Here is a 15,946-nt window from a genome sequence, read left to right on the forward strand (position 1 = left end):
TTTCAAACCGCTGAGTGTGATTGGATATTCTGGCTACACCCGACAGCAGTTAGAGAGATTTAGAGCAATATGCAGCAGTGTTTGAGGTGAATGGGAGTTCAAAGAGTGGCTCATGAAACTTTAAATACTGGTGAGGACTTGCAGCAAAAATCTATGGATCTTATAACTAGGAAATCAGGTCTTCAGTGTTAGCTAGAGGAGGGCATTAAGAAGAACATCCTAATACTGTATGGGGTTTTTTCTTTCCTCTCTGATGACTCCTGGACATATCTTTCATCAATTTCTTTGATTTATTTTGCAGTTTATGACAGGAGAATTCAAGAGTATGAAAAGCTACCACGGTTTTTTTGAGGGAGTTGGTTTTGTTTGGTTTTGCATGTGTTTGTTTGTTTTTCTTAACAGCTCAGAGTACTGTGGTATATTCAAAGAAGTGGGGCCACGTCTCCCTCCTTTTTCCTGTCTCGACAAGTCCTCTGTTGAAAAATAAATGTCCTTGTCCCTTGGAAGTAAACCACATGAAATAGAGAATGTAATAGATAGCCCTTTCTGCTTCTTAATCCCTTTATTTCTTTTCCATGATTTTTTTATATTTTAAAAAGCTGGTTTTTAATTTTTTTAAGCTGAACATTTTCTGCTTCCCAGCAGTTTCTCAGTTGAAAGCTTGAACAGTGCTTAACAAAAGATGAAGTAGAGCTGTTTCTGTTCTCCCCTTTCTAAGACAAGAGAGTGTATATTAAACTGAAATATCTACACACATATATAGTTATATGAAAAAAAAGTCTAAGGATTTTGTACCATAGAATCTTTGCACTGCAGCAAAGCCTCTATAAATAATTCACCTCTGACTTCATAACGCTTTTGTATTTGAAATACTTTTCTTTAGGTTTTCTTAGTATTTTGGTGTGAGCCTCAGAAATTATTCCAGAGTTTTCTGGTTACTTAAAGCCTTCTGATAATTTCCTTTTTCTTTTTACTTGGTCAGTAACCTCAGGTTATTGAGGTTGCAAGTCAAGAAATCTCCTCTGTCCAAGACAGCACTAAGAAAAAACTTACTTAAATTTCTAAATAGATACTAAATTTTTGTGAAGTTTTGTGATTTGTTTTTAGGTTTTTGTGGTTTTTTTAGTCCAGAAATAGCTATAATATGTTTATTAAAGGATCATATAAGTATATTAAGCTTTTGTATTAAGTACTGTGAAGTAGTTGGCAGAAATTGTAGAACAAAATAGCTGAGGTTGCTGAAGAAATGTCACATTTTTCCGTTGGTTTGTCCAAGAAAAACAATTTGTTGTACAGCAGCAAATAATCTGCATTATCAAATCTGTCCCGTTCCTGTCAGGAGCTGGGTGCCCTTCATTTCCTTTTGAAGCCAGAAGGGATTCAACATGTTGCAGTTCAGACTGTGCTGAATACTAATGTCTTGATAGCTGGTAGATCATTAGTATTTATTTGTAAAATGGAAGCAAAATTAGTTTTGACCTTTAGAGCTAAGTCAAAAGGTTAATCCATGTCCATTTCCAATTTGGTGCATTAATTGCTCCTTGTCCTAATTGTGTGTAGGACAATATTTTTTGTTTGTTTCAGAGGTAAATTAAACTGTAGGTGATGCTTTGCATTCATAATTTTGTTGTTTGTTTTACTTACAAGTGAAGTCCAAATCACTGAATGTATCTTCATGGATTCTGTTTAAATAAATAGATAAATAAATCAATCAGTATTTCTGACTCTTTTTTTTTTTTTTTCACAAATCAATGCATGCATTCTTCCTAAAGCTAGTGGGATGTGATGTTCTTTTTGATACACAGAGGATAAAAATAATATTATGCATTTTTTGGTTATTCAAATATTCGTATTCTTGGCAGCTTTGAATAGGAGGGGAGAACACCAGCATGAAATTAATAACTGTTTTTGTTTCTGTCATAGCTACACTGTACACATCCTGCATTTTGCTGGGCATATTCCTCAACAGCAGCGTACCAATATTCTTTGAGCTCTTTGTGGAGACAGTCTACCCTGTTCCAGAAGGAATAAGCTGTGGAGTTGTCACCTTTTTGAGTAACGTTTTCATGGGAGTGCTTTTGTTTTTCCTCACATTTTACCATACAGGTAAGAAATATAAGCCACTTGAAAAACTTAATACTCCTTAAGGACATACCTTTGTCAGTAAAAGGAAGGATTTGCACGTACAGTTTCTGTTAATAACCAAATGTTTGAATCGAAGCAAGGGCAGCAAGGAAGGAGAATTTTAATCTTTCTTTTCTATATGCATGCTTATAAAAATGAAATTTCTTAGATGCAGTATAATTCTACTTGAATCTGCTGTAGCCAGAAACCAGCAAGGTACACACTGTCATCAAATTGTATAAAGGCCTGGGTAATGTGACCATTAATAATGTTTGTACCTGTGGGTGGTGAGAACCACAGCAAAGCTCACCCAACCTCATGCTCTTGGGTAGAGCTGTATTGCCCAGGAGAGCAGAGCAGAAATGCCCCACTTAAAGCCAGCTCTGTTCAGAGGATGAGGTCCCACTGCCCAAGGACAGAACAGGCATTCCTTTGGGAAATCCCATGGCCTATTCCAGCTCAACAGGATTTCACTTCAGGTTTTCGTCAATTCATTCAGACTTTCTTGTCCCACAACTATTATTTGCTTCCTTCTAACTCATAATCATAACTTAAAACTTGCTGTTTAGTAGACTATAATACATACTATTACTCTAAGCTGAAAAATAAGAACCCAGCTTGCTTTCAAAGGGACGTGGTCTTTATTAAGGGTTTTCAAAGACGCAGATTTTTTTCTTTGTATTTTGTCATTATGTAAACATTTGCTTCATGGTATAAGATTTGTAAACCATTAGAAAATGTGAGCTTTTATGTATTATTACTTCTTAAGATGTTGTATTTTATAACTAAGAGGAGAGTGACAAATTTCAGATTGAATTCTGCTATAAATTATCAAGGTTTCAACCTGGGGCAAATTTTCAGCATGGTTTGTCTTTCTGCCAGGAAACTGCGAGCAGGATGACAGCCTTGTTCCGAATTGTGGCCTGTGAACACAAACAGAGAAATTATTTAATTTTTTAATACTGATGCTGAACTGTATCATTGTAAAATCTGAATGCCATCTGGACTAGCCTTGGGTGGTGTGAGAGCTAGTCTTTACATTTTAAAGTATACTTTTGATATTAATTGGTGTGAACTCTGTTCACACATACTGTTGTTTCTGACATCTGTACCTGAGCTGGAAAGATGACATAGAATGTTCAGAGAATTTTTTCATTTTGACATTACATAATAAATGAGGATGGGGATATGGTGTCTCACTTCTGATGAAAAAATTACAATAGAGTGGACTCATTCCCCCATAAATAGAGTATTTGGGACCATTTTTTGTCTCTCATATTTCTTTCCCTACAAGATACCTGTAAATGCAGCTTAGGATAAACCTGAAATTGGTGTACCCATACACTTAAAATATTTTCCCTATTTCTTCAAAAGGAAAGAAAATAAAGTAATTTGTGCTTAGGAAAATCCATTCTTGGATAGAAAGTATGAGAGAGTGTGTGGTCACTGGGGGGGATCAGTGCCAGGGGTGCTATTGGCTCCTCTGATTAAAAAAATCCGTTAGAGGGTAGATAATGATCTTAATCATTTGCTTTCATTTGATTCAAATGCATCCTGTAATGGCATTTAAGAAGCTTACAGATAAACCAGAACTCAGTCAAATTCATCTTGTTCCCTTGGTCTTTCCTTTTAGCCAAATAATCTTTCAGTAGTTTTCATTCCAATTTCTCTTTTTCTCCTTGTACTGATATTGCAAATGCTGTGAAGGACCCAAGCCCTGGAAGCTTTCCAGTGCACTGAAGATTTTGGTTCATCTAGCAGAGTGGGGATTAAACCTACCTAAAGCTCAGCCTTGCTGCTAGTGCTGTGCCCCAAAGCTGCAGCCTTTGGATGAGGTTTCCTTTGCCTTTCTGCAGGGATTTCCAAGGGAAAAACAAAAGGAAAATGACCTTTGGTTCACATGATTGATGCGTTCCCTGCATCGCCAGGGCTGGCACAAATTCTAGAGCAAAAAAGACATGAAGTGTTCCCAAGTTAAACTTCATCTCTTAGGATATATGAGTTCAAATCTGTTTATTCCAATTAAGGAGGAATGTTGTAAGGAAAATAATAGCAAAGCATTTTCCTGTTGACTTCTGGCATCACATAAGTCTTCTCCAAGCCTAGGAAATTTTTGCTATGGTTTTAATAATAATACTGCCTAAACAAATCCATAAGGGTTTTTGGTGGATCAGGGAGAATGTTGTTGAAAGTTACCGGTTTTGGAAGGTTGATTTTTCAGGCTTTCTGACTGTTGTCCTTCACCTTGTTTAAAATAAATCATGCTTTTTCTTTCAGCAATATAAATTGCAGATTTAAGAAAGTAGCAGTGATGAAGCCTTGATTTTGATTAATTCAGATTTGATTAACTCTCCTGGAGGGAGAGTTTAGATTCTGTAAAATTAAATCATAATAATAGAAAAAATAATAATAGTATTAATAATAATGGAAAATTTGAAAAAATGAGTAAAACACTATCTGGTGAAATGAATGTTTCCTTAGTAAATTGACACATGTAGAAAAAAAGAATTTATTGTACTTGTTTGAAAAAAATGTGGCTCAAACTGCTAATTGTTAGTCAAATATCAGATGATAGGATTTCTTGAGAACACAGACTTTTAAGGGCAGTACGTTATGTCAAACAGCTGAAAAGAGGCTTCCAAGGACCTGTTTTTTGCAATGACTTTTAAATTGAATTGATCGCATTATGCACAAGTTTCTTCTGAGGAATTGGTTTTCCCTTCTTATACAATGTAGCAGATCTGATTCAAAATCAAACCCAGTTTCTTCCTATGCTTTTAATTTTAGTTCTCCATCCATGAAAATCAAGGGACTAATGAGCAGAGTCTTTGGAGGTGGTTTATTCTCCATTAGCAATGATAGATTTTTTTTTTTTGCCCCGTTCTCTTCATTGGCAGGCTGAATAAGGAGGATTTCCATTAGTTGGAGGCATTGGCTATAAATATCTATAACTCAATGTGTCCATGGAGAAGGCTCACAGACCAAGTTAGCCATTGACTGGGAGCTGTCAGGACTTTGTCAGCACACAGCGATTTCCTTCAAACCTGCCATCAGTCCAAGTTTTGGTCTCTTTAAACCCAGAACATGTTTGATAACTGAGGCTGGGTCTCTGTTCTGCTTTACAGAGTTTTCCTGGTTCAACTGGTGCCTGCCAGGGTCGTGTCTGCTCAGCCTGCTCCTCATCCTGTGCTTCCGCGAGTCCTACGACAGACTCTATCTCGACGTCGTCGTCTCTGTGTGATCACCCCGCACTGGTGAGGGCTTGGAAGAGACTGGGAGTCGGCTTTGCAGTCTGCACATCTGCCTGGATTTGCACAGCTGAACAGCAGAAAAACAAATTTCAAGACTTAATCGTGGCTTTATTTAGAGAGGGTGAGGGATGGGTCGTTCTTACGTTCAAGACCATCTTGACTTGCCATAAACGTGGAACTGGAGCGGTGATGGTGACACCAAAATGCACAAAGAGAATCTCTCTGCTGTCCAGGTCCCTGTGCAGGGCTGGGGCTCTCTGTTGAAGAGGCTGTTGATGTAGCAGTGAGGTGTATGTTGTGTGTATATGTGCCTGTGTGCTGACTCACGCTTATACACACCAGGGTACCAGTAATCTTCAGAGTCTTCTATCAGAATGAAAATAGGGAATAATCTTAACAAAAGGAAAAAGAAATAAGAAAAGAAAACAAAAATCTTTTCAAGATCTCTTTAAAATCACTAGTCATTTATATTGAATGTTCATTAAACATTTAAGCTAAAATGATTTGGTGCTTGTACACTACATATACATTCTAATAAAGTGGGTTCTGATATAAGACACTGGTACCAGGGTTTTTAGCCATACTAAATACCCCAAATAATCCTTGCAGTGATATTAGAGGTGTATGTTACCACCCTGGGGCACAAGTAAACAATAGCTTTAGCTGCCACTGAATCCCAACCTGCACCCACAGTCATCTCTGAAACGCCACCTTGGTTCCATATCTCCTGAATATGGAGCATCCGTGGAGTACTGGAGTGTCACTCTAGGTAAATGTTGCTGTTCTAAAGGCCACCACTGTGTCACCTTTCCATCCTTCATCTCCAGTACTGCCTTTTTTACTGTTTGTGCCACTGAATACTGTGGGTGTGGATTTCTGAATCCTGCTAGTTCTCTCCTGATACTCTAAGGTGTGTGTGGTTTTTAGGATTAGTTTATGACTGAGGGTGCCTGAACAATATTGCTTGTAACCCAAGTCTGGAGAAATCACTGTTTCCTAAAAAAACCTTTCTAGTTGAGGAGGTGCATTGATGGCGAAATGACAATGAGTTTGACAATGAGTAACTCACGAGTTCTGGCATAATATGGGAAATTAATGCCAGCTCTTTTTATCAGTACTAATCTGTGGTCGTTCTGGCCCTTACTTGAACATAGATATTAAAGACACTTTGAATAGTTTTTTAACTCAATTTTTAAACCTGCTAATGATTTCTTAATTATATTCTTAGATTTCAGTTTGGCATCATTTAAAATATTTCTGTATGTGTGCGTGTGTTTGTTCTGTGCTTTGTGTTACAGGGGTGTGTTTGTGTGTATGGGGGCGTGCATATTTATATCAGTGTGTACACAAATAAAACTTATATATATAAGAGATACATATACATATATATATATAAGTTGTGCAAGGGTATGTGTTTCCCTAGGTTTACTCCAGGTGATCCTGTCTGGGGAAGGTGATGTGCCCTGGTTTGTAACCAAGCCAGTCACTGCCGTGGGTGGGAAGCGTTGTGCACGGTCTGCCACAGGGATTCTTTTCAGGGAATGATTTCCTGTCCTGGCAGTTCTGTGGCAGGGGGTGGGTGCACGTGTTGGAGGAGGCTCTGCATCTCTAGAAGTTGAATCAAGCACCCTCTGCTCCTGTGTGGGGCTCTTCTTTGCCCCTGGGGCAACACCAACACGGTAAGCTCACCCAAATAAACCCAGAACTACCTTTCAGACACGGATCTGTTCCTTCTGCCTGCTCTCCTTTTGCAGAGAGAATACACCTCTAAGACTTAACTCAGGAGTGTATCTGTGCAGTAAAATAAAACAAGCTGTTCCCTGCTTTTATGTTTTCAGAGCAATGATGTCCTTACTGTAGTAGCTGAAAATGGATTTAGCTCATTGCCTGTATCAGCTCTAAATAGTCTTTCCTGTCTTGAAGCAGATTCTTTGTGGTGGTGGAGCTAACCTGCATAGGGAAGATGAAATCAGTCCAACCAGCACATTCAGATCCACTGGCATCATCCCTTACTTTTCAGATGAGTGGTGTTAACTGTCCGGCTTCTTTTTACTATGTTTTAGTGCCTGGATTAGTTTCAGTATCCAGTAGCTGCTGCTGCCTATTGTCTCTGAAACCAGGGATCATTTGCCAAGAGTCTGGAGTTGCATTGTCATGGCAGAACTGCAAGCTGGGATGGCTCTTCAGAGCTCTGTTTCTGCAATTTACTGTAGCTATATAAAGATTAAAATTGCTGTCCTGAGTGACAGAGATTTCTAATCCTTTCACTGTCCTGAGTGTTTTAAGATGGAGAAGCATTTTACACAATACTTAGACTATAACCTATTCTTCCTCTGTTCCAGAAGGCATCAGACAATTCAAAATATTTGCCAGTGCTTCCAGATGCAGGCTCTCTGTAGTCAGGGGAGATGAGTGAACCTCTTGTTTTAAACCCTGTTGATTGTTTTTCTGAGCCAGAGTGAATGGCTCCCTGTGACTCTGATGCTGTGGTAGCTGTTTCTCTGTGTGGTGAATTGAGTGTGGGTGGACCCCACGTGCCCAGCAAAGCCTCTCTGTCATTGCCCTCCTCAGCTGGGCAGGGGAGAGAAAATAGAATGGAAAGCTCATGAGTTGAGGTAAGAACACTCACCAGTGACCATCATGGGCAAGACAGACTCAACCTGGGGAAACTAGTTTAGTTTACTAGCAATCATATCACAGTAGGATAAAGAGAAATAAAACCTAATCTTGAAAACACCTTCCCCCCATCCCTCCCTTCTTTCCAGGCTTAACTTTACTTGTGGTTTTCTCTCCCCCTTCCCCTCAGCAGCACAGGGGGACAGGGAATGGGGGCTGTGGTCAGACCATCACACATCTCATCCCCTGGGGACTCCTCACGTTCTTCCCCTGCTCCAGCATGGGGTCCCTCCCAGGGGAGACAATCCTCCACGAATTTCTCCAGTGTGGGCAGAGACCTGTGGGAACAATCCTGCCAGCAAACCTGCTCCAGCCTGGGCTCCTCTCTCCATCCTGCCAGAAGTCTGCTCCAGCAGGTTTCCCACAGCCTCCTTTGGGCATCCAGCTGGTGCCAGGGGGTTCTTTCTCCACAGGCTGCAGGTGGATCTCTGCTCCCCATGGGCCACAGCTGCCTCACCATGGTCTGCATCACAGGCTGCAGGGGAATCTCTGCTGCAGTGCCTGGAGCAGCTCCTGGCCCTCCCTCTGCACTGACCCGGGTACCTGCAGGGCTACCCTGCTCTCCAGCTGTGCAGTAACTTCCTTTCCCTTCTTCATCTGTTATCCCAGAGGTGTCACCGTGGCTGATGGGTTCAGCCTTGGCCAGTGCCAGTGCTGTATTTGTGCCCTGGCTGGGCTGGCTCTGTCCCTCATGGGGGCTCCCACTGCCCCTCACCCCTGCAGCCCCTCGCTGCCAGAGCCCTGCCACGCTGAGCCCTGCCCTGAGTCTGCCTGGCACTGCAGCTCGGGCTGAGTCACAGGCACCAGTGCCTCTGCCCTGGAGCAGGGACCTTCTGCAGGGCTGGGCAGCCCAGCCAGGCCCTGCTGGAAACCTGCGTGGGGATCACAGGCACTGCAGTCAGGGCCCAGCCCGAGTTCCCAGCAGCTCTGATGGAGATCTGCCCACGTGGAAGTCAAAGGATTGCTCCCAGATTACTTGAAGTTGGGCAGGACATGGCTGCATTCCACACACACAGTGTTCAAGCTTAGGATTTTATTAGATTAGCAAGTCTGCCTTAGGGTGGAAGTGAGGATTTTAAATGTGCTTGCTGAGATCTCTGAAAAACACTTTATCCCCATCTGTGCTCCACAGCAGCATCCTTCTGTGGAGGAGCAGTCCCTTTCATGTCAGTAACACAACTCAACCCACAGAAGTATTTTTTGGATAAGCATTACTGCCTGGTCACTCCTCTTTGGATTTAGCAAGAGTCCAAGCTGCCAGGCTGCCTGCACTTCTTTGGAAGTTTGAGTTTGAAGCACAGGGAGAGCCCTTAGCAGTGCAGATGCAATGAGCAGGAGTGCAGAATAGGCTCAAAACAGTTAATGCTTTTCTTAATAATGAAAGTTTAAAGTCTCTCTAACTTGGACCAGTCACAGCATTGGCTGCTGCGTGGCCTGTGACTTGCCAGCAGAGGAAGGTGCCCTGAGAAGCCCTGGAATGTTCTTCTCTGTGTGACCTGTAAGTTCACAGCCCTGAAGAACCTCTTCCCAGCAGTGCTGAGCCCTTAACGCAGGTAATGGTGTGGTTTGTGTTGGGAATGCTGGGAAGGTTTCTCCATGGTGACCACTCTCTCCTAATGGTTATTGTAAACATTTGTTTGGCTCAGTGACACTCCTGGTTCAGCTTCCAGTGCTGCTGGCTCTCCTTCTCCTGAGCTCTGGAGCTCTGCAAGCTCCCATGCTGCTCATGGGGAGGCTCAGGATTAGAAAATGCAGTCACTTGCAGCACTGGTTCCTGGCTCTGGCCACTGCTGTTACCCATTAACTTCCTCTGGCATCCCTTGGGGCTGCCTGCTCCCCTGAGCTGGAGGTGTGGAGAAGAGCTTCCTTGCTTCCAGAGCAATTTCACAGGGAAAGGAGCTTCGCTGAATGTGTACTTAATGTACATAAAAATAGGCAATTTTTTTTTTTAGAAAATCGTGCCAGTTGGAATAAAGTGCAGACCCAAAGGATTCTGCACATATCATGAACAGATAATCTGTTAGAAGCAGCCTGTAATTTACCTGAAATCTATGATTTTTGCTCCCACACCTGGAGAGGCCAAGCAGATGGGCACTGTCTGTGTCAGGTATTCAGGCTCACAGCATCTCAGTTATTCCCAACCATCTGACAGAGATGAAATGAGTGGGAGTGGGATGTCTTGAATCTTGGAGTGGGTTGGGAAACCCCAGACTCTGTCAGTGTTTGTTGTGGTAACTTGGGGAAAGCAACAGATTGGGTTGAGTAACAAAAAGTGCCCACTCCAGGGGGCATTTCAGCACCAAAATATTGCACTGGGCTGATGAAGTCCATATGCAATTTGAGATTTTGTGGTGTCAGGGACATTAATGCTGGGCTTGTTCTACAGTAAACTGAGCAAGCACCTGCCTGGCCTTGCACTGCAGCATAAACAAGCTGCACTGATTGATGTGCTTGTATTGGCTCTTGCAAGAAAGGGAAATGTGATTTAATTGTCAGGAGTGACTGAAATATGAATGGGAATTACACAGTTTGCACAGTGGATATAACTGCTCTGTAATGGTGAGACAGCAGGGCTCTAATTGTTCATTTCTTTTGTTGGGTCACTTGCAAATTAAGTATCTCTGACAAAGGGATTTTTGTGTTCCATTAGTTTTGAGGTACAGACCATTGTAATAACTTGGCAAGACAAGTGCTGCACTGTGTGGAAACCTACACCAGGTCTGGGTATTGATTTGGTATTTGATGTTGGGGCTGCCATTCTCAGGGTTGTTAAAGCACCACGTGGGAAGAGCAGGGATGTGGGGTGTGCAAGGAGCTGTGTGTGGATGCACAGTTGTGCAAGGGCAGAGGCCAACCCTGCCAAAACACACAAGGACTTTGTCACCTTCCGTGGGTCCCAGCATTCCAGCTGTGGGGGGAGAAGGGGGAAATGCTGCCTTGTGGCTGCTGCCTCCTTTCCATCAGAGAGAGCCAGGCAGCCTCCAGGTTCCCTGCTTCACCTGAGGGGACCATCCCCATCCACACAGACTCCATCCCACCTCCCTGCAGCCCTGACTGCTGCCAGGTGGGTTGTGGGTGGCACAGGAATATCTGCCTTGCTTCCTCTGGGAGTGTCACCTCAGCTGGCACAGAATTGCCCCAGAGCAGGCACAGCCACAGTGGAGTCAGAAGAAGATGTCAATCTGCTCACAATTTTTGCAGTTTGTGTTTCAAGACAGATGAAACTAATAAATAAAGGAAGAAATGTAACTCTGTCCAAAGTTTTGACAAGCAAAAGCAAATATTTGCACAGATGTGCTGGCTGCTGCCAATTGCTTGGGATTGCAATGTTTTTGGATCAATTCATGCCCCCCACAGCCCCAGCACTGTTTCTTCACTGCTCAGGCCCAGCAGCACCGTGGGAAGCTTCAGGCCCTGGTGGAGGGCAGGGACTGCAGCACAGAGGGAGAAGGGAAGGGCTGAGCCAGGATGCCCAGGATGGGGGGGTGTTGGACACCTGGGCTGTTTGCACAGGAGGGGTGTCTACTTCAGCCCAGTTGTTTCAGAACTTCATTTTTATCTTCCTCAAGGAAGAGTTTTTGACCTTCATTTTCTGTTTGTGATGGGATTTGTGCCACAGGGACAGGGACAGCTGTGGTGGTAGCACACGTGTGGAGGTGCTGGTTCTCCAGGGTGCAGCAGGGAAGGCAGGGGGGACTTGTCTCTGCAGTAACAGCTTTTCTCTGCATGGTCTCTCTCCCCAGTGGCTTCCTCCATGTGATTTATCCTCTTGTTGTGTCTGGACAGACTCACTGCACTCACTTTGCTACATGAAGACAATACCAGCAGCAAAACCTTTTTTCTTTACAGGAAGATTTTCCCTTCAGGCTGAGGCCACTTCTCCAGCTTTAGTCCACGTGTTTGTCAAACCACAACAACAAGCCCAAGCTCATGTTTTTCTTCACAGAGGGGATGTGCAGGTTTGTGTGGGGCAGTTCAGGGGGCTTGGGGAAGGGCTGCCAGGGCTTGGGGTGCCCACCCATGCCAGGGGAGGGGATGCTCCATGTCCCTCCCCAGCAGGGACACCCTGAATGTGCAATATGAACTAGAGCTGTGTTCCCTGCCCCTCCCTGCCCACAGCTCTTCTTCTGCTCTGATCTTTCTGCTTCACCTGGGCTGAGCCAGCCCAGCAGAGCTGCAGGTGTCCCCATGAGCAGCCTGCCACCAGCTCCTGCTCCCGTGGGACAATGATGTATTTTCCAGACATATCTCTTTTCTCTGCCTGTGATATTTGCTAGATTAAAATCTCTTTTTCCCCTACCATGTTTAATGTCTTCCACTGTGCATTTTAGAAAGAAGTACTTGATAAGGTCATAAAAACAGCTTTTAATTATGGGACACACCTAACAGTTGGGGTTTTTTGAACTGCATGAACATATGGAGAAGGAAGAGGGTTTTGGAGATGTTGGAGAGCATCTTTGTAAACTATCCTCGACTTGTAACACTGTTCAGTTTTACTGGAGTTTATATGCATTTTACTTTTGTAATTTTTAAAGTGATTTGATAGAATTTTATTTTAGGGCAAATCCTACATTTTGTATGCGATATTCCAATGTGGTGTATTTTTATTTTTGAGAAAATAATGTTGAAACCACTATATACTTGTCAATGTAACATACCCACTGTGTAATTTCTATTTAAAACTGGACTCTGACCATGAAGTGCGTGTTATTTTACGTACTGGCTGTTGCACATTAAAGAGGTTACTCAGTTTGCTGCCATCACTGTTCATCACTTCCAAGAAGCACAAGGGAGTAGTTTATTTCTGCCATAATGCTGCCAAAACCCACTGCAGATACTGCTATGAAATGGGGGTTGTTTAGTCTAAATGAATGTAGCCTCATCCAATCTCCCAGCCCAGCCAATGAAAGATTTCCATGGCTTTTCCTGAGGTTTTGGGGGTGATCTGGCACTGCAGGTGCACCCCTTGGTACCCTCCAGCAGGGAGGAGAAGGGGAGGGGTCTGGCAGGGGTGGCAGCCTCTGCAGCCCCACCACATCATCACCACTCTGGTTTCACACCCTGATTCCTCAGGGCTCAGAATGCTGCAGGCCAGTTGATTTTGCTGGCTCCCACCATCACTGTCTGTGTTGGGGCTTTTGGAAAGGAGAGCCTTCCTAAGAACCTTCCTTGTGTTTATCCTGCGTTTAATTGAAGCAGACCCAGCCCAGCATCTCTTGATCCATGTTTATTTTCTAGGACCAGCTCTTCAAGAATGGCCTGACTACTTATCAGGGCAAATTTAAAATAGCCTCACATCCTATTAGTGCTGGGAAGAAATCTGTCAACTCTCATGTCGTGGAATATTTGGGCCCCACTATTCTTAGCAACAGTCTCTTTCCAGGCTATATATGGGAGCTTAAAGTGCCTTTAATGACACAGTTCCCAGTTGTATTTATCTTTGCAGTGTTACAGAAATCTCCATCCTTAGGGGGATGAGAACTGAGGATCCGTCTCAGAGCCCTGATGTAGTTCTGTGTATTGGTGAAGTCCCTGTGCTCCATTCTTTCTCAGGTTTTTTTCCTATTTTCTGTTTTATCTTTGCTGTTGTTGAAGCCTGCTCTTTCCCTGGCACATAAATGACATTTATTCTGTCTTTCCTGAGAGAGTACTGGGTGCTGGCATCTCCCTCTTTGACTGAGCTGCAGTTGCACATGGGGGAGCAGCTGGGCTGGGGCCAGCTGGTTGAAAGCTCTTGGTGCTGTGCCCAGATGTGCCCAGATGTGGGTGGGCTCACAGATACCTCATGTCTAATGGTCATGGGACCAGCAGAGGCTGGGGAAAGGTTGGGGCCACTTGAAAATGCTGGGTCTGTGTGTTTTGGCATCTTTGGGCTGCAGCCAAACACCCAGGATGCTGATGCTGGGAAACATGAGCAGCAGCAGCCCCCAGGCAGGAGTTCCTGCCTTCACCCCCCATCCATGGGTCACGAGAGCTGAGCAGCTGCAGGGCTCTACCTGCTCCAGGAGCATGATTTGGGCTCACATCAGGGACGTGGGACCCAAGGCATTCACCTTTACACATTCTGAGAGAAGTTTTCAGCATAGGCCAGAGCCTACGGCAAACACTGCAGCTTGTCCCCCCTTGCACACTCAGTGTGTCAGAAATGGTTTAATGCTGACTGGGGGCTCTGGGGCTCTGGGCTGGCGTGCAGCAGGGATGCTCAGAGTACAAGTTTGTACCTGCTCACTCCAGACCCTCCTTGGCTCCAGCAGCTCCCGGCACAGTGGGGCCTGCCAGGGACTGCGCTGCTCCCCAGGACAGGCAGCTCTGCCAGGCAGGAGGTTCATCTCCTCCAGTGCCAAAGGAGTGATGGATCAGCAGAAGACAGCAGTAATTGCCAGGAGGCTTTCGGGCAGAAAGCAAGGCTCTCGCTCGAGGACAGGCTGATGTAAGTCAGCATGTAAATTGGGGACAACATAAAAATAATTCCAGCCAAGCTCCTAGGAAGAAACCTATGAACAAAAAAATGTTGTTGCTAAGAAATGTGAAAACAGAAAACAATAATGTGGCTCCTGGCAGGGTAATAAAAGTGTATCAGTGTTGTGCCTGCTCTCCCGTACAGATCACTTGCTCGTGACAGTAAATTAAGTACTGCCAAAATGGGAACGGTTTTCTCTGTGGCCATTGATGCTTCACATCATGGAAATATCAAATGTTTCTGATGGCTGTTCATTACCCTGCGCTTGAGAGGGGAGCAATCCTTTGCTGGCTCCATTATTTCCATGACAGCAAGGAAATTACTATGGGAGGTTTAAAAACGGAGGAATGCAGCAGGGTTAGATGGATGGAACCTCAACAGCCTGTTGCTGTTCAATGTGCCCCATGCTAACCCTGACTCTGAGAGACACCTCATTGTCCCCAGAGTGATGGAAAGCCAGGACTACTTTTTGCTTTTTTCACAAACTGTGAAGTTTGACCTTGAAAATCTTCAGAGATGTTATTTTGAAGGGTGACAATGCTGCAGCACAGCTGCTCAGCCAGAAGACACTGCCCACAGCTCCCCCACAGCCAGGAGGAGCTTTGAGTGGTTGCTGGGTTCCAGATCCGCCTCAGCTGGTATGAGGATACAAAGAGTTGCACCTTCCATACTCTGTAGAGATCCACACCATGGAGATGAGACATGGATGTGGCTGGTGTGCAGCACAACGTTTCCTTGTCATCTTAGTAGGTTTAAAATGAAAACCAGCTGACCTTACACGTTAAAGTTGCTATGAGATGTCAACGTAACGCCAGTCAGAACAAAAAAAGGGTGATAGAACTGCTGGGTCACAAAATAAACCTGGCCTGTGATCACACCGGGGCAGCAGGAAAAGGTGAGAGTCTGCCCAGCTGCCAAGAGCCAACTTTACATTTCTGTCACACCAAAATCACCTTCACCCGGTTCGGTCCTTACTCCAGAGGAGAATGGTTTGGTTTGGAGATTTTGTCAGCAGCTTGAAGGGTTGAAATCTCACCAAAGACAGGGGATGTGTGCATGTGGTTGGGTTTTTTCCTTTGGGAACAGCTGAACTCTGTCACCTTCTTGATTAATTTGAACCTCCGTTTTTTTAAACAGAAAGTGCAATGACAACTCTGTCAGTGTTTTTTTAATGAATGGACAAAACAAACCATGTCAGAACGCATTTCAGCTTAGCAAAACAGTTTGTAATGAGTCTCCAAAGCTTTTGGTAACTGAGTGTGTGGTCCCTTGGCTGTACCCTTGAGGGGGAAGCACACATGGGGTACCACGGGGAGCAGAGCTTTTGCAGTTGAGGGTTGCCTCTCACACACTGAGGTGCTTGCTCTGTGCTGATCTCTTCAGGATGGCTGCATTGAGCTGATTTAGGCCAACACAGGGAATGTTGCTGAGCTTG

At 44.1% G+C, this 15,946-nt stretch overlaps 1 protein-coding gene across 1 annotated transcript in view; it reads left to right on the top strand.

The window, feature by feature from the left end:
* The window catches only part of SLC49A4 (solute carrier family 49 member 4), a 72,409-nt gene extending 58,914 nt beyond the window's left edge, over window positions 1-13,495 (top strand). Inside the window, exons 8-9 of the mRNA XM_030952003.1 lie at window positions 1,924-2,106; window positions 5,250-13,495. Of these exons, the coding sequence (XP_030807863.1) occupies window positions 1,924-2,106; window positions 5,250-5,365 (299 nt within the window). The 3' untranslated portion in view covers window positions 5,366-13,495. The remainder of the gene's footprint in view (window positions 1-1,923; window positions 2,107-5,249) is intronic.
* Window positions 13,496-15,946: the final 2,451 nt, after the last annotated feature.

This window comes from Camarhynchus parvulus, chromosome 7 (genome assembly GCF_901933205.1).
Source record: "Camarhynchus parvulus chromosome 7, STF_HiC, whole genome shotgun sequence".
In the NCBI taxonomy this organism is placed as follows: domain Eukaryota; kingdom Metazoa; phylum Chordata; class Aves; order Passeriformes; family Thraupidae; genus Camarhynchus; species Camarhynchus parvulus.